The sequence below is a fragment of the Pungitius pungitius genome, chromosome 18 (genome assembly GCF_949316345.1).
Source record: "Pungitius pungitius chromosome 18, fPunPun2.1, whole genome shotgun sequence".
Lineage (NCBI taxonomy): Eukaryota > Metazoa > Chordata > Actinopteri > Perciformes > Gasterosteidae > Pungitius > Pungitius pungitius.
Window position 1 is genome coordinate 6,018,738 of NC_084917.1, and position 23,494 is coordinate 6,042,231.

Here is a 23,494-nt window from a genome sequence, read left to right on the forward strand (position 1 = left end):
GCATAAAACTAATTTTAAAGTTGCATGAAGCAGATTAGCCTAGTTCAGCCAAGCGGTGAAAACTGGAATGGGTGAGCTGACGTCTCATGATATAATTGTCACACAACCCAAAATGAGAGAAGCAACGGAAAGTTGGTATGGTGGAGTGGGGACGGGTTGCGGTTGAGATGGGTAATGTGCCTTTTGCTGTGTGCTGATGTGAAGGCTCTGTGCATCAGTTTGTACATAAAGTTGAGCTGGTGGTGTAAGAAATCTACGGAATTGCTAAGCCCCTAAATTGAAAGCGACCGTTAACATACTGCTCAGCAAAATAATTAAAGGCACACAGGAGTGTAGCAAAGAGATGCAAATGATTATCAGCAATACTTGAAAAAGACAACACAAAAAAGGAAACCACAATGGAAGAAGATAAGGAAGAAGAAATGAGCAAAAAGAGGGAAAAGAGCGAGTGAAACCGCGAAGAATCAGACGTAGAGAGCGCACCTAGAAAGGAGTCACGCCTTCAAACAGCATCCGAAATGCCGATTTGCAACTTCCATAACGCAGGCACGTGCACAATAACGTAAACATAGTACTTACCTAGTCCAGGCTGCTCTTATGGCTGGCACAGAGTGGCATAACTCCAACTCAGAAACACCACCAGCACCACCGCCTCCTCCTCCTCCTCCCCGGCTAATGTCAAACTACGATTCAAAGCAAACATAAGTAGGAAGAGAAGGAGCACTCCAAGGTGGAGAGGAGAAGAAATAGATTTCCAAACAACTATGTGTGTGTGTGTGAGTGTGTGTGTGTGGAGGGGGGGGCGGGTGGGGGCGTGGGTGGATGAGAGTTGGGTGGGTGTTGGTCTGTGTGTGAGGGGAGATCCACCACAGCAGCGAGCGGTATGAGAGAGCTCCGTCTCCCTCTCTTTCTCTCTGGCAACTGTGACGCGTCAGGGTTTCGTCCAAAACCCCTCCTTCCACTCCGTCTTTCCCTCATTCGCTCTCTCCCAATCCCCCAATCCCCCTCTCCTTCCTTTAATCCCTCGCTTCCACCGTCGCCCCACCTCCAGACCCAGAGACCGATACAGCCTTAGTGCCGCGAGACTGCCACACACAAACATGTGACAATAAGTATGTGGCGGGTTGACTTGGGTTCTTTCAGTTGCCACTTTTACATTTGCTTGACCCTCACCAATTTCATATTGGTCCTTTTCCAGTTTTAATAAGTATCTTGCACGCCATTATGTTAACTATTGTATCGGTTCATCCGGTTTACAGATGATCATCATCATCACGTCATCTGATAGAGTAACACCACTGGTACCAAATGAATACATTGTGTGCAGCGTTAGATAAATAGGTTTTTCTTCAAAAGTGGCTCATAAATAGAAAAGTTTGCTGATTTAAATGAAGAAATATTATATAAAAAAAAAAAAGAATCCAATGCAGCGAACATATTTAGTTGGACTAAGTCAGTGTTCCCATGTGATTCATTGCATTCATTCTACTTACCAGGGGAGTTGTAGTTGTGTTGTGTGGGCACTTTAAGGTGCTTCTTCCTCCCCAGCTCTTCCCCAAGTAGGTAGTACCATCCTTGAACCTCCTATAGCACACACATGAGTGTGAGAAAGAGTGACTGTGTGCGTGTGTATGTGTGTGCGTGAGTGTCAAGCGCATGCACGAGTATATCTGACGGATTCAAGTAGAAACAAGTACGCAAGTACATGCCAACAAAGATGCAAACACACACACACACACAAATTTAAATTTGCTTGCTCCTCGAGGGCTGCAAACACTGAACACACACACACACTCACAATGCTTTAGCTTATTCCAGCAGCTGATGCCTCCACTATACTTCTGCCCTTTGAGCCAGATGGTGTGTGTGTGTGTGTGTACAAGCACATGCGTGTTCACAACTGCTCACTGTATGTGTGTTACATAAATTCATGTAGAAGAGGGCGGTCTGGTTTTTAATCCTGATGATTTGGGTACGGTATTGTAAACAGGACAACACTGTTTTAAGCTTTGTCAATTTTTTACCCGGCGTCACACACTTATTACAGCGCACACGCGCACACACACAGGGCAGACATCCCCTTTTGTACCACATAATGTGATGCCATGGACGGTGACAATAATCTCCGTTTGAAAAGCATCTTATCTGAGTGCAAAGATTTCTGCGGGCTGTGGGACAAGTGGGGGAGGACGGGCGGTGGACTTGTATGGAAAATGGGGGAGGGGAGGACGTATGTCCTGAAAGTCAGGGATGGATTTACCCCTTCGTTCAATATCTCTCTGCGCATGTAACAAATGGGGGTGGGGGGGGGAGTGGGACAAAGAGAGCTGTGAGTCAGGAGGGAGACCGATGAGAGAGATGAAAAGAGAAAGCAGGAGATGAGAGAGAAGTAAAAAGTGGGTAAAGCATGCAAACGAATGACAAGATGTGACAGGCAAGCAGGGAAGGTAACAGAAATAACCAGACAGCTCCAAATGCTTCTGGAATAAAGGAATAACATTGGAGACACACAGAAAAGGGGGGGGGGTGTAGAAAAAAGGGCAGAATTGAAAAAAAAAACAGAAGAAACAGAAAAGAAGAACAGATGTGATAGAGAAATAACTTCAAGTGACTGAGCTTAATCTCCCTCTCCGGCATATTAAGCAAATTAAATATTCATTGAGATAAATAGAGGAGGGAAGCCGTAAGCCTAACTAAACCTTATTTATTCTCTGTGTGGGTTTTCTTCACTGACGTGGACGCCAATTGGAACTACAACAACAACTTACTGTTGTGAGGGAGAAACATTTGCAGCTAGTTTTCCTCTTTTTTTCATTTCTTAACATCAGATTAAAAGTTATATCTCAATTTCACAGTTATTCTGAAAAAAGGCAACAACAAATGTATCAAAGCTTATAGGACAAATAGTCAATATGAGGATTTTTACAAAAGTGAGAGAAATGTTTTCACCATACCGTTGCTTCCTCTTTTCTGAAGTAATTTGAACCCGAGGATATCATGTGTTTATCATATTTGCGAGTTCACAGAGGGCCCTAATTGTAGGGTTCTTGGGGCCGAATGCTTCCTTGGTAAAAGGGCTGATGATGCAATCACTGAAGTACAGAAACAGACAGAAGGAACTTTGCTGTGACCATAATGAGCAATAAAGTTTTCCTTCCTCTAAATCCCAAAAGATGAACAGCAAAAAATGATGCAATGAAGGACAAATGACCCAAGAGCTGAGGCATTACATACCACACGTTTGTGGTTACTGCGCTTACCACTAAAATATCCTTTTTTTTAAAACTGTGAACATATGGTAGACTGCACGAGGAACATTTGCGCACATGCTAAGCCAATGGAAAAAACAGCTGGATAAACTGAAATTAATAATTAAATTGTGACAGGAAAGAGCTAAGAAAAGCATCTCTGGGGAGATACTGTTTGCGGAGGAGAACCTATTCTGGGCCACGCTGAACTCTTGGGCCTCACAGTCATCTGCTCTCACCTGGGACCGTTTGAGAATAAGAACTAAGGGTTGCTCCTCTATATAATGATGTACCGTAGGTGTGTGGAAGGAAGTGATGTCAGCCTTTTTGTGTGGTGTCTGGGGATGGCATTCTGTGAAATTTAGGTTTTTTTGGTTAATTGAAATGAATTTGAATATCCCTTAACTTTTAAACTAGAGACCACCATCAGGTCCAAATTTCTATTTGTCCTATCATTTGGTTTTTGACAAAATATCTGCCAAAAAGGAATGACGACTACAGTCCACACAGCGCTAAAATATCCGTAGACCAGAACTCTCTCTTTAGCATCTGTATGCAATGCTCACATCAGCCAGCCGAGCATAAATGCCAGAGGTCCAGTGAAACATTTCGGCATGTGTGAAGAGAAGGGGATGCGCTGGGTTCATTGACAGCTCAAACACAGGCTGACAGATTAATCGACTTTGGCCTTTCTTCTCTATATAAATACAAAGTTGGTCTAGTTGTCATTGCAGCATCAGTGGTGTGTTCATGTTCATTCCCACGTACAATACATTGTTTACATGAGAAGATTTTATTACATTTGATGAAAGATTTAGAGTATGTAATGTTTAATTAATCATCATCATCTGATCGACATCCTGTATTTTCCCCAATACAATTGGAATAAAAAAGAAAATCCAAACTCAGTCCAGGAAAAGAGAGACATGAGATTTAGTAAGATTTAAATAAGGACTGCATGCGTTTCTAAAACATTTGAGCAGAGTGTGACTCAAACTGAGTTCATCTCCAGTGACCGGAGGCACCGCTGCTGGACTGTAACACTGGTAACCCCAAAGTGTTTCCTCGCAACTATTGAGGTCACTGGAAACCATTCATACTGAACAAAACTCTCAGATTCATGGTCCGATGGATGGTCACACAAGCTGCGTGTGTTGTGTGTTGTGTACCCGTGTTTAAACTTACCTTTTCTGGATTCAGAAGCGAGAGCACACCAAAGCTCATGCATCCCAGTAGCTCACTCATCCTGGTGACGTAACAAACATAACAGAGGGAAGACATAAGAATAACAAAACGTCGAAAAAGCAGTCAAATGTGACACCTGGGAAACATACTAGCGTAGCTCAAATACATGACGGGAGTTGTGGGGGTGTGCGCGTGGTGGTGGTGGCCGAGGGGGTCCGTGGATGTTTAATCATGCACAGATGAGGAAGAACAGCTCTCGACAGGCCGCCCAGCTGGACGCGACCGATGCAGCTGCTGATTCCGTTTGGAGGGCAGGCTCGCCGTCAGCGCGAATGAACACCCGAGATGTTTTCCCGGCTCCGCTCGGTCGAATGACCCAGTGACCGTAAGTTAATGCGGAGTTGAGTTAACACACCACAAAGTATTGCAAATTTGTCCTGAGACGTGAATGTGTGCCAGGATTCCATCGGATTGTTATAGAGACGAGTGCATGCGTTTTGCTCGTATTAATGAGAGAATCCCTTACTTACTATGTGGCCCCTTTGCATACAGCCCCGGTGATTCAGACCTCCATTCCATTCACATTTTGCACACAGAGCAGCATCCGGTCTCTACCTCTCAGGGCTCGCAACCCACCTGGCAGCTGACATGAAAGGTTATCATCTCTGCATTCTTAAGGTGTGCGTGATTGTGTGTGTGCATGTATGTGTGTGTGTGTCCACGGCAGATACTGCTTGCTCTAGGGTGCATTATATTGGGGCCCCTTTTTGTTGGGCATTAACCGTAACCTGTTTACATGCATATTTTTTTAAAAGGATGGACTTGAAGCTTAAATAATTGCGTTGGAGCGGCGACACGGCTACACTGAGCACTGACGTTGCTCACATCAGTGCGGATCATCTGATGTGACCGACTGCTGGTGCCGGACAGACGCTTCCTCGGTTCACGGAAGATGGCGACAAAATATTGTTTTTGCTTGACAGAAAATGTGACCAATCCATTGGATTTCAAGTAGTACTAAATGCACCGTGGCATCGGTTTTAAGCGATTGTGCACAGAGAAAATGGGAGCATTTAAGACTCTATTTCTTTCATCTTGAAGGTCAGAGTTCCATCTGCTTTAAATAAGTCAAGCTAATAGTAAAACTACACTTGAAATCATATCTGCATAATGAAGGGACAAATCTAATATTCAAACTAACAGGCATACAGTACCAGAAGACTATGGCTTTACCAAAGTTTTATTACTATTGGAAACATATCTTTCTACTGACTTTTCCCACTTAATGCCACACAACATTTCTTTGTGAACGAGGCATAATTGCTTTCCAAAGATGAGTAAATCGCTCTTAATCTGTGTCCCAGAAACGGTCCCAACAAGGTCTTTATCTTTAAAATCGTTCCTTGATCTTAACTCAACTACTTACGTAAGCCTGTCCGTGCTTCTCATCTGAATACAACTGTATGTGATATTTTAATCAACTGAAAACCGCAAGTGTCCTTCAAAGAAAAGTAGTTGGACCACAGTGTTCTTTGTTTAGCTTTAATCCCCATAAACAAGTTGTAAAGTAGTGTTTGTCTGTATTCCTAGCACGTAGCGATGCCTTTCCTCATCCGTCCTCCCAATACAAGACAGCACAAGACATTTGTGACTCATTCGACCATATGTCCTACATCCCCGGCGATGACCCTCTTTCAGCTTAAGTCTGGCGAGTCGGGGAGGCGAGAGTAACACATTCACTCAGCCAGATTCAGAATGAGCCACACAAATAAACACATACACGCACACAGAATCAAACCCACAGAGGTATGCAGCAGCATCAATTATAAAAGGGTGTTTTACTGCTCTAGTGGGCAGCTTTAGTATTTCATTCCAGAGCTTCTTGAAATGTAACTTCTAAAATAGGAGCTTCAATTGAAAAGAGAAACCCAAATCCGTTATCCTCCCTGCCACCACCATGATAAGACTCACCAACAACATCCACAACATTCCCAGCCGGTACCTTGTAGTGGAGTCAGAGTTCCACATTGTGAAGAGCAGTCTCTTATGAAGGTCCGCCTTGCTGAAAACAAAAGGCACAAACTTTCATTTTCTCGCACTAGAGAGTATATGTGTGATTTGACAAGTGGATTGTTGCACAGACATTTGTTTACTGTCAACAAAACTTGAAGTGTTCATGTGTAGTGCAAATGTATTTTGTATTCATTCTAGCCAGTTATCTGTCCTTCAGACACCTTACAGTGTTATTGGGGAGGATACAATCAATCTGGCTAAGCAAAACTCAACGAAGTCTCAGATGCAACTACACCAAGATGTAATCATATTTTTTCAAATCTTGAAATATTTTGCAACGCTGCAATTGATTGCTTACAAGGAAAAGGTTTGTAAGAAGACGGGGTTCCTGCAGCGAGGAACCATCCGAGTCTTCTGTCTGTCACTGGGATCGCTGTCCGGGCACATACCGACCTGAGGAAGAGAGCAGGAGTGCACACGACCTCGTCTCCACCCGCTCACCACGGCTCCCAAAGGTTATTTCTATACAACTCTTTACAGCCGTACTTACCTTTACATAAAAGTCACATGACCCGTTGCAGTCATCCACAAGGTCCCTAGCCTCCAAAACTGCAAACACACACAAGTAGAAGTAAATAAATCATGAGTTGCTAGTCACATTATTTATGCATCATTATGTGCACGTCTCATATTCAGGTGCCTAGTCAAAATGGCTCCGTGGCTCCGGTCCCAGTAAAGATCGGTGCGGCTCAGATCCTTGATGGTGTATAAAATTTCCGGATGGACTCATTATCGCTGCACACCCGGCGGGCTCGGCACAGGTTCAGATGACAAAAGCATAAACACAAGGAGAGAAAGTCAGGTGACTGGGACAAAAGGGATATGGGGGTTTAAGGTAGGAGGTACGGAGAGGCTGGAAGTGCGAGTCAGCTGACTGACGCAGGACAGAGTCAGAGGGCGGTGGACAGAGGACAGCGGCGGATGGGTTCGAGGAAGTGGCAGAGAGGCGCAACGTGGCGGCCCAAAGTTTTACCTCTGGATTGAGGCATGCCCAGGAAGAGGAGGAAGATGTCTGACTGCTGAAATAACAAGCTGTGAAAAACATTTGTAAGAAGCCATTAAGTATTTCCAATGACTGAGAACCCCAAAGGGGAAATGAGCACACGCTATAGAAACAGCTGCTCAAATTATGTGAGGAAGTCAAGATTTGATGAGGCGCTTCTCTGCCTTTGTCTTTGCCAGCACAGCAGTTTTTATTGTGGGCCGAAGCACAGCATCAAACATGATTCCACCCTCATGGTGTTAACTTCGGGAAAAGGAGAATAAGTAAAGTAAAGTGACCAAAAACCTAAAACCACATGAACAGAGACATGAAGTACAAGGTTTTGGTCCCAGGATATTACAAAATATAACCCAAACACAATCCTGTTTTTTATAGATCTCAGACTCTTCTTTGACAATGCAAGTGCACAAATGGCAGAAACGGTGTGCAATTGCACAATTGAAGAGTACTTTGACTCAGAGTCCATAATAAAGCATTATTCATGGTGAAATGGCTGAATGGTTACTAGTCCTTCGGTTGATGCCTTTTCAAACAAAAATGTCATACTTTTTTTGAGGTAGTTTTTGATGTGCGGAGTTGTGTCATCTTTAAAGAACGCCTCCAGTTTGTCATCCGATAAGTAAATGGCCCTTGACTGTGAGAAAAGACATGGGCACAAAGGAGCGAGGACAGAAGATGGAGAATCAAAAACAAAAGTCGCAGCGTGTACGGCTCCGGTTGCTGGGAGACGAAAATAAACAACCTCTTTTCCCCGTTCTCTCGTTATTTGGTCGGCTGTTCGTGATTTGACAGGAGATCCGCTCTGTGCCGCTCCATATTTTACTTCATGTATTCGCTTCACAAATGAAGTCAGACCAGCCCCCCCCCGGGCGGGCACGGACTCTGTACTTTATTCAAAGTGTCTCTCTCCGCAGCGGCCTCTCTCCTAATGGACGGCCGTTAAAAGAACTTACCGCTGACGACAAGCACTTCGTGTTCCTGGATGATTGACAGCTTCAGCTGACCTGTGGAGAGAGAGAGAGAGAGAGAGAAAAGGAAGGTTTATGATGGGTTGACAGGGATCCGTGTTGAACCCGATACGTTCACAATACAGAGACAAGAGGATCTTTCAGGTGGTTATTTCTTGGCCGCAGTGAGCGGGAACGTCACAGGGAAGACACAAGTCCAGGTGGTCATCGCACCCGGTAAAGACACAGTTCAGCACAAAGACCCAGATAAACCAGCCAGGCTGGAGGTCTCTCCTCTGCTTCCAATCCTCATGAGCTAAGAAACACTGAGCTAAGCTGTAATATTTATTTGATGGCAGGTGTAAAAATCTGCGTTACTCTGACTACGTCTTGTTTTAACTTGGACAAAAACCGAAACAATAAACCTGAGGAAGGTCATGCAGCCTCTGAGGGCCGGTGTGTGCGTGCGTGCGTCTTTGTCCACTGTCTATCATCTGTCACTTTTTCTTCCCATCACTCACACTCTGCCTGGCGGTTCCTCTCTCTCCGAGGTCTCCTTCGTGCTGCAAGGGGCTGTCGGAGGCTCGTTTGCCGTGTTGACACGGCCACTGCTAACATTGGCTTTGTGCTCTTTAAATGAACCCCGCTCATAGGAGTCCAAAGCTAAAATGTGGGAGCCTCGTTGTGTGATAACGCTGCTGGCACTTCAGAGCTTGGGTACAAGGGATGTTTGTGGTTCCCACAGTGAACTTGGCATGGTTTTGTGCTGCTGCCCAGCATAGACGAACAAAGTGAGAACACGGAAATCTTTCTGGTAGTTATGGGGCGATTGTAAATAATATCAAACACACACTGTATAAATCTGCAACTTGAAGTTGGATGATGGTAAATGTAAAAAGTTTTAGGAGGACTAGTAAGATCGACAGTTACAGTGCATCTTATTTAGGTTTAGGTTCCTTCTGCTTTTACTATTACGCAGCCAAAAAAAGCAAAGAATGCAGAGAACGGTGTTAAGTGCTCTTTGACAGGACTGAACGGAAGGGTCAAACTAAGTCAAATCTCTTCCGGCTTCTTGTACTGCACTGCTGGGAAATTCATCCTATTTTAAGTGGACACAACATGCTTACAACTATGTTTACACGTGTTACAGAGTTGCGTGTTATTGATCCCATAATGGTATTTCCTTCGCTCTTCAAACACTGAAGGTGAAACACTGAACGTACAGTCGGTGCATTTCTGCACTAGAAGAAGGCATTGACCTTATCTGGGACATCGGCTGACAAAAAGAAAACAATGGAAGCCATTTTAGGAAATGATGAAAGGCACAGAGTGAAGAGGCAGAAAGGAGAGGAGAGCTGTCTTTTGGGAAATAAATTGGCCTGTACAAGTGAAACTCTGACATTTTGGAAGCAGAGGCCAAAACCTGCGAGTGTAGGAGTGAATTATCTGGGGCAGGGCAGAGAAGACGGCGCTGTGGTTCCATACGTGCGAAAGTGAAGTCGAACCCACAACGCAAATACACATGTTCAGTGTCGTGCGTGAAGCAGCTGAGAAGCACGTTGCTCTGAAAAGCTCCGTCTCTGAATAAATCACCAGGATTCACTCAAATCACACATGTAACATTCAAAGACATTCAAAAAATACAGATCGCTCCCTTTTGAGCGTTTTCCCTCTGAGGGAAATCTGTGATTTTGGACTGTATGAATAATATTGACCTGAGTTATATAGTGCTACCAATCTACTGGGGATCACAGATTAAAAATAAAAAAATCCACTTCCCACACATTGCTTTGTCTCTTCAGATTAAAAGGGAATTCCTGCGCTGAGTGTTGCAGAGATGCCCTGCAGCAGATGTGCTGTTGTGTAGGAAGGAATTTAAAATGCGCGGCTCGTTCAGGTGAAGGAAGGTCAAGTAAAAGGGAGCCTTTAGTTTTAGGGCGATATCAGCCTTGCGACCTTTACAGAGAGAAACTATATAAGAGTCTGTAATATAAATAATGCAGCATAATAAAAAGGATTTGCATGAGGCGTTTTATGCCAGCAGTAAAAAACAATATTAAAGAGCCCCTAGAATCAAAGTATCCACCACTTTGGAAAGGGAAAGCAGTTTATACAAAAACTAGTTTTTTACACGATTGTGTATAAAAAAATATGTTTAACTCTGACAAAGAATTTTTTTTGCAAGCTGAAAATTATAATATTTATATTATAGTTGGCAAAGAGGTAAAAACGCCACAAAATGTTTCCATAGGTATCTTTGTTTTACTGCCCGTGTTTTTATATATATATATATATATATATATTCTACAAAGCACACATCAATTAACATTGATTGGACTTCTCTATTGAGCTGGCCTTCTTTTTGTGCCAGCTCAACACCACCAAGTAACGAGACACGGGTACAGCAAAGATCTATAATCATTTTTGTATACATAACATCTCCAAACTGGGACCAGTAGCACGGTGTTATGTGACATGGACCAGCAAAGATTATAGTATGTGTAGTGGGTATCCAGCCAGTGGCCAGTTATGAAGGACGAAGCTTGATATCTGTTATTGGTTTCCTATGTCCAGGCATGATAAACCGCAGCATCCATTTTGCGACCCTCTGTCTGGTTGCTTTTGTCCCTCGAGACGCTGCCACGCTGCCGCGTACCTCTGAGGCTCCACCGATAACAACCCCAGGGTCAAACTAAAGAAGGTCCTTCCCTCTTCTTCCCTAAGGAGTCCTTGCAAATGTTTTCTACACAGCCCGAATTCAGGAATAGAATGAATAGTCTGTGATATTTAGTAAAAAGCGCTGAATAGAACTGCAAAATAAATGTTCAATTAAGTTAGCAAAGAATGGGAGAACAGGCCTTTGAAGGTTGTGTGTGTGCGTGTCATCCTGTACCTCCTACTCCCTTTCGGCTCTGCTTTAATAGGCTTTCCTGCTTCTTTGTCACATTTACATTTGAAACCCTTTTCCCCCCCAAACCCCTCCAACGCCCCCCCCCCCAGCATCCAATAAGGCCGAGCCAGAGGACACTGTTGGTCTTTATGTGACAGCTAAAGAATCCATTATCAGCAGAAAGGAACTACAAAGGAGGCCCAAGTTAATCCGTGTTCTGTAACGTCTTCTGTTGGGAAAGAGCAATGCATAGGATCCAAAGTTTGAATCCATCCAATCCATCCCAACAGAGACTGGATGAGATGAGAGACGTACCATGTGTCTTCTCGTAAAAACACCAGAGCACCGTTTGGCGGCTTCAAAGAGAAGGTTATGGGTAAATTTAAGAGTCGGGAAGACTCCACATTTCATGTTTGTAAAAGGCTTTGGGCCTGTGTTTAACATTTCATAATCCCAAACGCTCTGTGCACTTTCACCGTGACAACCAGGGACTTTTGTAATCACTTCCACACACTCCTTGGCAGGCTTATCTATTCAAGGGGGAAGAGAGACAATTGCTCCGTGTGCAGCAAAGAATGTGGTATGAAAATACAAATAAAGTGATCACAAAAGGCCATACACATTGACGCAGTCTGTTTTTGTTTTTATATTACAGATATATATATATATATATATATATATATATATATATATATATATATACACATCTCAACAGTGAGGTTAACTGGGGATAAGTAAATGAGAAGATTAGTAGTAGCTGGTAGTGCTTCAAAATGGATAAATAAAGTGGGGAAACAAACCCATCTAGTAAATGATTTAATACAAAGTAAGACGAGAGGTAGTGAGAAGGAAGCGAAATAATTTCCTTCTGATGGTCTAATAAACAGGTTTTGGAATCCACACTATGTTAAATACGTCCTCTAGTCTGTCTAACAACCTGAATAAATGGACTTGGAAGGACTTGTTGCTACGTCTGAGCCCACTTGTGACTGCGAGTGATAGGCTTCTCATGTTAAGCGCACTGCGGGATCGGGTGTCTCTGCAGGCAGATACAATCCTTTATAGAACTTGGACACATTCCTTTGCGCTCACAAAGACAGATTAAAACAAGCAGATACCCTTTTGTACTTTTGTGCTGGATGCGGTGGACAAAAAACATTCAACTATCACATGCTACAGTCTAAAAGCGACGCACCTGTTCTTCTCAACCAAAAATTAATAAAAAAATGAGTAAACCTCACCACGGGTGCTGAGGAGGAAGGACGGTGTCTCAGGTAAACTCGCAGGGGGCTTCCGCAGGTAAACTCTGAGAAGGGTCATCGAGGAGGGATGCTGACCAATACCAAACGGGACGGTTTCAGCAGCTGTAAAGAGAAGAGAAGAAACCTGATACTTGTTTGTCTGCGTGTGTGTGTGTGTCTGTTTGTGTGTGTGTGTGCAGTTAAAGACCAACAGAGGGATCACATAGGAAAAGATAGATATAGAAACAGATATTACACGTAATTTACACTCAATGTGCACAAAAGTTGAAACATTCGACAACTTTGGTCATCTACACACTGAAACAGAGTTGTCTGCTTTGAAAGCTGACTGATTGTAGCTTGTAAAAGACGCCGTCATCATTAGGTTGGTCATGAAAAATGCACAATGAACCGACCAATAAATCTTCAACAGTATGAAATACCCATAAAAGCCTGTTCTGGAGGGTTGTCTTGTTGTTTTGATTAATTCCATTTAATCCGCTTATTGTTTATTGTTCATAGTGAGCCACCTACTGGTGACAGATGCTATGGATTAGCAGTCCTTTAACAAATGTTTGCAGAAAAGAGTCTAAAACCACAGTAGAGCTCAAGTGTCTGCGAAAAGATCTCTAAAAAGAGAAAGTTAAATGAACATATATCACATTCTCTTAATCCACATAAAAGAGAATTAGATTAAGTTCTGAAATGTTAGGAGGTACGCTGTCATTTAAAACAACAGAAATCAAACAATGTTAAGAAAAGCATAGCAGTTACAAGAGCACAAAACAAAGACAAACAACATGTTTTTAACACACAGATTAAATCATCTTTGTACTGCAGAATCTAGGTAGAATCAAGCTAGTGAGGAGGTTATAATCCAGATTACTGTACAGCATGATTTAACACACCTCAGGGTGAAATGTCACCCAACAGCATTAGCAATGGCACATTATTCTGACATCTTTCTCAGTTGCAGTGTACCAGTAACCCATAGATGAACTTCTTTACTAATCCTGATTACCAAGCTGCCGCCCAAACAAGAAGGCACAGAAATAAATGTCCATTTAAGGGACGCAAACTAGATCTGCTTCATGATCTGTGTACCACTTAAAGTATTGCATACACAGCACCCTCAGCAAAAAAACATGCATTCAGAAAGATTTGTATCAACCCAAAATAAGTTATCTATAGTTATCTCTCAGGAGGAGGCCTCTCTAAGTCATAATCCTTACCCCTTTTTCCTCTCATGCTGTCCCTCCACCAAAAGCCCCCTGATTCATTGCGTCTTATCAGTTGCGCTGAAAGGAAAACAAAGGACTCAAACTCGTACCCTGCTTCCCCGAAGGGTAAAGTGGGCAGATAATGCTCCTGTGGCACCGTTCTGTGTCAGGAACTCTAAATAGAAACGTTTTAGGATAAAACCAGACTACAATGACAAGTCCAATTTGTTATGTGAACAACACCGGTCCATCAAAACAACCCAAGGTTAAATAAAAGAAGAAATAGCTTTACAGACTATTTACAAGGTTAGCAGATAAGCGAATGCAGTTTGATACACTAGACGTTAGTTCTCATTTATCAAGATTTCCAAAAGTCTTATAATTGATTTAAGAAACTCAAGTAAACAGTTTGATATAAATTATTAACATAAAGCAAGACGCAAAATATATATTTCTGTTGCCACACCTGGCCTTCCACAGCAGGTTGAATCCCCTTTGATGGCCAACATCACAAGCCAGCTATGATTTAACGGCATGCATATATATATATGTGTGTGTGTGTGTGTGTGTGTGTATATGTTTTAATATATATAGCATAGTGCATATTAATACAGGCCCTGTAGGCGCAGTGATAAAAAGCGCAGGGTAAAACAAACAGTTTGTGCAAGGCAGAAGTGTGAGGGAGGGGCAATACCAGGTTCAACTGGAAGAGGAAGGTAGAGGCGAGGGAAAATTAATTAAGATAAAAAAGATTAATATAAGAGAGTGGGATAAGCTCCACAAAGAGATGACTTTTTCAATTTGTGCCAGAAGGTTGGAGATGACTGTGCAGTTTTGACTTGGGGGGTATGGGGAGGGGGTCGTGAAAGGAGAAGAGAGAAGGCGGTGTGCAGAGACGTCCACATTGCCACAGGGGACAGCTGAGCACCTGGTGTTGGCAGACCGGAGTGCACGGCTGCTTACTCAATTACGCGAGTGACCGATCAGGATGGGAGGCGCCGGGCTGAACAAGTACTTAATTATGATCCAACTAAAAATTAAGAAGATAAAGTTTCAGGTTAAATAAACACAAGGGGACCGAATAGGCAATTAAAAGTTCCTGTGTGGGGGATTTATAGGCGTCTAGTGACCAGGTTGAGGAAGAGCGACCGAACACCACTCCGCTCACCTCTTCCTTTCAAAGCAGCTCGGAGAACCTTCTGACTGAGGAAGAAGGCCAAAGGCCCTCTCCAGGGCCAGTGTTTGGTTCGTCCCATCTGGTCTACTGTGGAAACATGGCAGTGTGAGATGGAATACACCCTGAAGAAACCAACTCCCTTCATGGATCTGAAGAAAACAATAAAACGCAACAATAACTCATAAAAACCTAATAATGAAGATTTATATTTCATGTCTGACAATAAATCCCCCTCAAGTTTTTGTCAATAGATTCAGGTAAAGTAGTAGTAGTAAATATTTAGTATGTGGTGTGGAGAAAGTATTGCAGCTAAAATGTTTTCTTGAATACTAGAGTAGTCGGTCAACAAAGAAAATGTGGATAACTGATCATTCTTATCTTGATCTTGATTATTTTTTACACCAAAAAGTGTCAAAAATCTTAATCGTCCTATCGTCTCTTTTCTACCATGTTACTTTTTATTTAACTTTTGTAATTATCCCGATAGAAGAGCAGATCTCACAATTTAAAAAAAAAAATTGACGTTTGGTCAAAACACAGTTTTGTAATTTATTCTTTGTCCAAAAGTCCAAACTCAGAAAAAGCCACATTCAGGTTTTTATTCAGGTTATTTAACACGGAGGCCGTCCGAGCTACATTTACTAAACCATTTAAAGTTTAAACCAAATTAAAGGCAATGTCACAACCTACTGGACATATTATGAACTACAACGTTAAAAATATATACTGTATACTGACTTCCTAATTGTAGCTCTAAATGGATAGAAAAGTAAAATATCTTTACTATAAGCTACAACAGTAGACACGTGTTGAATATTCAGTTATATGCATGCACGTGTAACCACAAGAGTCCCCTCACTAGTCACAGTCGTTTTGTTAGAACATTTAACTAACAAAACCATACTGCGAATATTGCAGAAATAAATAACTTTGTATTATCTTATATTATCGGAAATGTAAAGCATCAGATTTGGGGAATTGGTATGTCGCTTTCTGCCTCCATATTTCTTAGTATGAACGTCTATAAACCGTCAACCTACAACCCGGTGCGCAGGCCAATTTTCAGCTAAAGGTTGTTGGTACTCTGTAAAAAGACAGCCATACTTGCTTGTCAAGTCTTCTGCGGTTTTCTTTTTCTTTGTATAAACACAGGCTAGTATTTAAAACACGGTTTTTAAGTGAAAAAAAAGATTAAGCTAAAGTTAGCTCTGCGACATTGCAAAAACGTCTGGTGCAGATGTCACTCAAAGCCTACCTTTGCTCGCAGTGGGAGATTGGACTTTTTTAGGTCAAACGGGAACTGCAAACACTTTTTAGAGAGTGTAAACCGAAGAATAATTCGTATTAATATGTCAACGATTATTAAGACAGAAACGTTGTGGAAACTCATTGTTGCATTCGGCAGTGCGATGGACAGGACAATTTAACAGCGCATGCGCTATAGGCAACCATGACAACTGCGGTTGGAAATTGTGTCCACGAGCGTCGTCAACGTGACGTATTGTAGTCCACGTAAAGGCGCGCTACGTTCGGGAGTTGTACATAATGCTAAGCTATTTGTACAGTCTCGTGTAGCAGTAATAACCACTGTCGCTGTATGAACGTTATGAAGTGGCGGCAAAGGATGTCACTTTAATGACAACCAACGTTGTAACTGTCTGACCCCTTCCGACCCGGAAGAACAGGCTGCTGGGAAGGAAGTTATAAACGTGCTTATTTGAGCTATGTTTTGAGCTAGCAAGTTAGCGTCTTGATTGCGCTCGGTGTTTTTTACTAACTGGAACTATTTCTCAGACAATATCCACGGCTTTGTTTTGTACCCCAGTTGTTTACAAGAGCATAATTAAAACAACCAAGTTGTTTTCTTCCTTCGATTGTAACGTTAGCTAATTTAAATGTCACGAAAGAGCGTCTATGAACACCATCAGCACATTATTACATACTGTTAACACCATTAGTAATGAGTCAAATCAACCATAATGTTGACCAAGGCTACTACTGAACAGGCTATTTGATATCGCACCGGATAACCAGACCACAACCGCATTGATCGGTGGCCAGAGACGTGTGCTAAAGCAGAACACACCAGGTGAACTCACATCTTTGACAGCCATGGAGTTTCTACCGGTACTTGACCCTCTAAATAAACCCAAAGAAGGAATATGGTAAGTTTAATCCGATAGTTCAATTGCACCTGTGCTGCGATCAGCTGACCGTTTTAATTGTTTTCTTATAAACAGGTATTCCTTGATACCCGGGGGGGCTGCTCCAGGTGTTAGTGTGGGTCACACCTGCACCTTCATCCCATCGGAAGATGAAGGAAAAGGACGAATCTTTATTGTTGGGGGAGCCAACCCCAGCGGCAGTTTCTCACATTCACACATAATAAATCTAGGTAAGAAACGTCAGGATACTGGATCTGTCCAGGGATACATACACAAACATTTGCATTTTACTACTACTTTTAAGCCCTTCAATAAAACATCTACAACAACGTTTTTGTTGTTAAAACTAGTTTGTGTTTTATAGCTTTTGTGGGTTCCAGTAGCTGTTTGATGGGTTTCCAAACATGTGCAAGTTGTGTGTAATTACACAAAGGCTCGTAATCACAATCCGTTGAAACAATATGGATAAAGCTCCTATCACTGATTAACTTGCGCTAAAATGACAAAAAGAGGGTCAACACATTACTTGATATACTTGTTATATACTGGGTAGGATCACCATTGGGTTCCCTTTTGCATTTTTGTCCTGTCGGACTCCACCAGATAATCATGAATGGGACGTCCCGGAGTGGGAGGATTTGGAGTCCCGGTATGAACACTGCAGCTTTGTGCCAGAGAGCTGCCCTCGGAGCCTGTGGGTGTTCGGAGGGGCACAACAGAGTGGCAATCGCAATTGTATCCAGAATATACAGCTAGCAGGTAACATTCAAATCGTAATTCGCTTAGTTAGCTATGATCTTTATTAGAAATTCAGCACTGCAGTGATTTTCCAGATTAACAAGGTTTCACTCAAAGAAGTAAAATAGACTGTGGGGATTTTCATTCTAATATTGATAGTATGTCACCATAGATTTTTGTAAACTGAGTGTAATCCATTCTTTACATGTGGGTCCAGAGAGTGGGTCTCGCTGGAAGAATTTACCAGTCAATGGCCAACCACCCAGTCCTAGGACATACCACACCAACTCAGCGGGCCAAGGGGACAAGCTGTATGTCTGGTGTGGAGGGGAAGCAGGCGCTTCACCAGTCTCAGACCCCAAACTCCATGTCTTTGATACAGGTTTGTATTTAATAGACCACCTTACTCCCATAAACGCACCTCCAAAACACTGATCTTTCTACGAGGTATCGTCTCTCAAACAAAACATTTTGCCCAAAAGCTAACTTACTTTTTAAAATGACTGGTCATACAGCATAGTGATAATTACCTTGTGAAGCAGTGATTGTAAGCTACTGTCTGCTGCTACTGGACTCCATATTATATGCACAGTTGTAAACATTTCAATGTCTCAGGCATTTTTAATAGCCAGACATGTGAATGCCTAGTCCAGCCTTTTAAAGGTTTGTCCATCCCGTTTGGCCTCAAATGTGTGACAGCGTGTATCTTTCGGGGATTCCCAGTGTCTTCCACCTGGTCTCAGCCAGGAACACAAGGCAGAAACCCGCCAGCCAGACATGGCCACATTGTCGCTGCGGTTGGTTCAAAGATCTACGTTCATGGAGGCATGGCTGGAGACAAATTCCACAACGATATGTACTCTCTCGATATAAGTAAGCTTGAACTCTTGAGGATTAATCTTTTACCGACTGCCAGGGTGCATTTGACCTAGACAAGCATACAGGATGAAAATTAAGATCCTCAGAACGTGATTTTTGGGGGTTTTAAGAAAATAAAAATGTCCACTGTTTACAGAGAGCATGAAGTGGGAGAAGGTGCAGGCCAAAGGAGACATCCCACAGGGAGTAGCAGCTCACTCGGCTGTGGTGCTGGGCAAGCACATCTACATATTTGGAGGGATGACTGCTGATGGAGCCAGCAACTTAATGTACAGATTTGACACAGGTATTTATTTTTTGCCATTGTTTTTGACCGAGTTCATGGCAGTACCCTAATGACACTGCTGTACTTTCTGCTTGCAGACAAACGTAGATGGGTCCTTATGAAGTTTGAAGGAGATATGCCACCCAACCGCCTCGACCACTCCATGTGTTTATTGCCCTGGACGGTTTGTGAAGAGGAAGCCGACAGCCAAGAAGCCACAAAGACAATTAATTTGGCATTTGTGTTTGGAGGAATGGACACCCAGGGGGTCATTCATAATGACTGCATTGTGACTGTAATCTGATGTTCTTTACAATGAATACTAATTACACTATGTTGTATTAAAACATCTATTTGAGCCTCTAATGCTGCAATGAACATGGTATTAATCTTTCAAAAATGCTAAAACCATAGCACAGACATATTTAAGCGTTTGTCAGTGTTGTAAATAAGAAACAAATCAAGTAACAGTTTGTATCAAACATTTATTTCAATGTCTTTCCAGAAGTACAATGACCAGATTCAATAAATAACTTTTAGCATTGCCTGTGAACATAATGGGTTCTTGATCTCACAGACACCCAACTCACTGAACCCACAAATACCAGTCCCCCCTCCCTCCAAGTCCCTCCCCACTACAGTGCCCACCCCCCCTCCCTCCCTCCCCCATCAGGACTGCCTCAGAACAGCAGCAGCAAGCCTCGTATCCGGGCTGACGAATATCTCCACCTTCCAGCGAAGAGAACACCTCCCTCACACAGAACTTATTTTTAAGTCTTTCAGAAGATTCAGTGTGGTCGCTTGTCATCTCCACCCCTCCCCAACCATTCCTCTCACTATTTGAGTCCCATCAGTCCAATATATACACCTAGACGCAATTACCAGAGAGGCAAGGATCAACAGGATTTAAATCTTCCTACAACTCATCCTTCTCCTCTGGTTCACCTTCAGCACCCTCAGGTGGAGGGGCACCCGCACTGCCATAAAGCTTGCTGATGATGGGCTGAACCACCTCTTCCAGCTCCTTCTTCTTGGCCTGGAAGTCTTCCAGCTCAGCTTCCTGGTGGGACTCCATCCACTCGATCTTCTCCTCCACCGCCTTCTCGATGGTTTCCTTGTCCTCGTCCGACAGCTTGCCACCGAGCTTCTCCTTGTCACCGATCTGGTTCTTCAGTGAGTAGGCGTAGCTTTCCAGCTCGTTGCGGGCGTCGATCCTCTCCTTCAGCTTCTTGTCGTCGTCAGCGAAGCGCTCGGCGTCGTTCACCATGCGCTCGATGTCCTCCGGCGTCAGGCGGTTCTGGTCGTTTGTGATTGTGATCTTGTTCTTGTTGCCCGTGCCTTTGTCCTCTGCTGTGACACGCAGGATGCCGTTGACGTCGATTTCAAAGGTGACCTCAATCTGGGGCACGCCACGAGGGGCGGGGGGGATGCCGGTCAGGTCGAAGGTGCCCAGCAGATGGTTGTCTTTGGTCAGTGGGCGTTCACCTAAAAAAGACAAACAATTGAACCATTAAAATATTTAACTCTTACTGCATGCAAGGAAAATCTTCACGGCCATGTTCATGTTGCAAACATTATCTGTCCAAATCTTACCTTCATAAACTTTAATGGTGACAGTGGGCTGGTTATCAGAGGCTGTGGAGAAGATCTGAGATTTCTTTGTGGGCACCACAGTGTTCCTGGGGATCAGCTTGGTCATTACACCTCCAACTGTCTCAATACCAAGGGTCAGCGGGCACACATCGAGAAGAACCAGATCGCCTGTAAGAGGAAGAAAACATTTAGCAAACCGGTGTGCGAGATGTGTGGTTGTGTCAAGCAATTGATCCAGTGCACGAGGCTGGAAGGCGACTTACCAGTGTCCTCTTCTCCAGAAAGCACTCCAGCCTGCACAGCAGCTCCGTATGCCACGGCCTCATCAGGGTTGATGCCCCTGGAGGGCTCTTTGCCATTGAACAACTCCTTCACCAGCTGTTGGATTTTAGGGATTCGGGTGGAGCCTCCAACCAGGACAATCTCATCAATGTCAGATTTTTTCAAGTCGGAGTCATCCAGAACTTTCTGTACAGGCTTCATGGTGGAACGGAACAGGTCCTGGCAAGGCAAAAAAACAAGGTTAAAAGAAAGAAAACCATGTTTTCTTAAAACTGGGGTGTATTATATAGCCATCGTTTTTACAAAATGTTATGTAACCTACCATGTTTAGCTCTTCAAACTTGGCACGGGTCAGGGTCTCTGAGAAGTCTTCTCCCTCGAAAAAGGACTCAATCTCGATGCGGGCCTGGTGCTGAGCAGAGAGCCCCCTCTTTGCCTTCTCAACTTCGCGACGCAGCTTCTGCACTGCACGGTTGTCTTTGCGCACATCTTTCCCGGTCTTCTTCTTGTACAGCTTGATGAAGTGCTCCATGACACGCTGGTCGAAGTCCTCGCCTCCCAGATGGGTGTCGCCATTGGTGGCCACGACCTCAAACACACCGTTGTCGATGGTCAAAAGGGAGACGTCGAAAGTGCCGCCACCAAGGTCAAACACCAGAATGTTCTTCTCGCCATCCCTCTTGTCCAGACCATAAGCAATGGCGGCAGCAGTTCTATAGAATAAAAGTTATGAGTATATTGCTACAGAGAAAGGGAGGGGGGGATAACTTCACAATTTCAGAAACAAAGGACAATCATTTATTACATCATTTTTCTTTAGACTTACGGCTCATTGATGATTCTCATAACATTCAGCCCAGCGATGGTTCCAGCATCCTTAGTGGCCTGGCGCTGAGCATCATTGAAGTAGGCAGGGACAGTAACCACGGCGTGTGTGACCTGAAGAAAATATGAGAAGATTGGATTCAAATACACTTTCTATTCAAGTGTTTCATCCTTTGACAGATATTCTTTTAAGAGTTTTTTTTGTACCTTCTTGCCCAGATAAGCCTCAGCTGTCTCCTTCATCTTCGTCAACACCATGGCGGAGATCTCCTCCGGAGCAAAGGTCTTCAGCTGTCCACCACCGATGTCAACCTGAATATGAGGCTTGCTCTTCTTCTCAGTAACCTGAAGATGGAACATACATCAATATTATTGTTCCAAGTAAGTTTCTCAAAATAACAGTTTTACCCCACAACTTGCCAGTGTCCACAAGAGTAAAAAGTTACCTTGAAGGGAAAGTACTTCAGGTCCTGCTGCACAGCAGAGTCTCCCCAAGTACGCCCAATCAATCGCTTGGCATCAAAGACGGTGTTCTCGGGGTTAGAGGTCAGCTGGTTCTTTGCAGCATCACCAATCAGACGCTCGCCCTCGGCGGTGAAGGCCACATATGACGGGGTGATACGATTACCCTGGTCATTGGCGATGATCTCTACACGGCCGTTCTTGAACACTCCAACACTGCAGGAAAAGCATATTAGAAATGATTAACATTACTCATGAGGCAACAATTGATATATTTAAGTTGCAGCATTACATTTTCGTCAAACAATTGTGACAGGTGACAATTTTTGAGGAGGGGGGGGGGGGGGGCTTTACCATGAGTAGGTGGTCCCCAAGTCGATTCCAACCACGGTCCCGACACTCTCCCTCTTGTCGTCGTCATCGGCCCACACGGAGCCGGCGACCAGCATCACAGCCAACAACAGCTTCATTTTTGCTTGTGTGAACTCAGATCTACAATAGAAATCTGGGGAAGAGAAACATAACGTTAAGGTTTATCAAAATAAAAAAACGTGGCTTAACGGTTATGAAGTAGGCTCTCGTAGCTCCTATATTCAGTTAGCTTCAGCTTCCAGCTAATTGTAATGCTGGGTGAAATTGTAACCCTAAAAAGGAATTTCCCCAATCCCCAGAAAATGTCAAACGCACGACATTGGGGAAGTGGGTGGAGCATCGCAGCCGCTTTGCGATCTAAGGAGCAATGGCTAACGCCGCCCCTCCACCCCTATCTGCCGGTAGCTAGCTAACCACGTTAGTGTGCCAAGCGAAGGGGGGAAACGGTTTGCCACGCGCGAGTTATTTTAAATTACAATTGCAGTGCCGAGCCATGTCATTTAAAACGTTTTGGAATATGTTCGGTAAATAACCTTTCTTATCGTTAGCATAATGTAGCTTAACCGTTAAGTCTAGCTGCCTGCACCATAATGGCACGGTCTTGTAATTAGTTTCATAAATTGTAGAAAATACCAATTATGTAATCGCATTATCAAATTCACAACAATGTTGGTACATACCGTATTCGCAGTAAGTACGTCCGTGAAGTAACGGCCTTGATGGTGCCTCCTATAACAAAAAAAGTATCAGTCTTCTTCCTTCTATCCTATATTCTTGCATCGGTGAAGTGATGTTGAATGGACCGTGCTCTCTCAATATATAAGCAGTCACTTCTCTCCTGTCGTGGAGCTACACGATTGGCTGAGCACCAACTCGTTGGAACGCGCTGATTGGTGTCGTCCGGCACGCTGTCCGTCGCTGATTTGCAC

At 43.5% G+C, this 23,494-nt stretch overlaps 3 protein-coding genes across 3 annotated transcripts in view; 1 reads left to right on the plus strand and 2 right to left on the minus strand.

Annotated features, from left to right (window-relative positions):
* The window catches only part of rgs3a (regulator of G protein signaling 3a), a 97,779-nt gene extending 81,399 nt beyond the window's left edge, over nt 1–16,380 (minus strand). The window contains exons 1-9 of the mRNA XM_062558999.1: nt 16,240–16,380; nt 14,976–15,133; nt 12,588–12,710; nt 8,463–8,513; nt 6,997–7,055; nt 6,805–6,899; nt 6,436–6,495; nt 4,434–4,494; nt 1,494–1,584 (exon numbers count right to left, since the gene is read on the minus strand). Of these exons, the coding sequence (XP_062414983.1) occupies nt 1,494–1,584; nt 4,434–4,494; nt 6,436–6,495; nt 6,805–6,899; nt 6,997–7,055; nt 8,463–8,513; nt 12,588–12,710; nt 14,976–15,129 (694 nt within the window). The 5' untranslated portion in view covers nt 15,130–15,133; nt 16,240–16,380. The remainder of the gene's footprint in view (nt 1–1,493; nt 1,585–4,433; nt 4,495–6,435; nt 6,496–6,804; nt 6,900–6,996; nt 7,056–8,462; nt 8,514–12,587; nt 12,711–14,975; nt 15,134–16,239) is intronic.
* Nucleotides 16,381–16,516: 136 nt separating this feature from the next.
* On the plus strand, nt 16,517–19,575 carry rabepk (Rab9 effector protein with kelch motifs). Its single transcript, XM_037484437.2, has 7 exons — nt 16,517–17,149; nt 17,225–17,379; nt 17,753–17,908; nt 18,105–18,269; nt 18,611–18,760; nt 18,903–19,052; nt 19,130–19,575. Exons 1-7 carry the CDS (start codon nt 17,097–17,099, stop codon nt 19,333–19,335), a joined length of 1,035 nt encoding a protein of 344 aa, XP_037340334.2. The 5' UTR covers nt 16,517–17,096; the 3' UTR covers nt 19,336–19,575.
* A 110-nt stretch (nt 19,576–19,685) lies between these two features.
* hspa5 (heat shock protein 5) lies at nt 19,686–23,392 on the minus strand. The gene is made up of 9 exons (XM_037484436.2): nt 23,246–23,392; nt 22,548–22,698; nt 22,178–22,409; nt 21,939–22,076; nt 21,733–21,845; nt 21,229–21,619; nt 20,888–21,125; nt 20,625–20,792; nt 19,686–20,516 (listed from the first exon to the last, which is right to left on the minus strand). The coding sequence occupies exons 2-9, from the start codon at nt 22,661–22,663 to the stop codon at nt 19,948–19,950; spliced, it is 1,965 nt and encodes a 654-aa protein (XP_037340333.1). The 5' UTR covers nt 22,664–22,698; nt 23,246–23,392; the 3' UTR covers nt 19,686–19,947.
* Between the last annotated feature and the right edge of the window lie 102 nt (nt 23,393–23,494).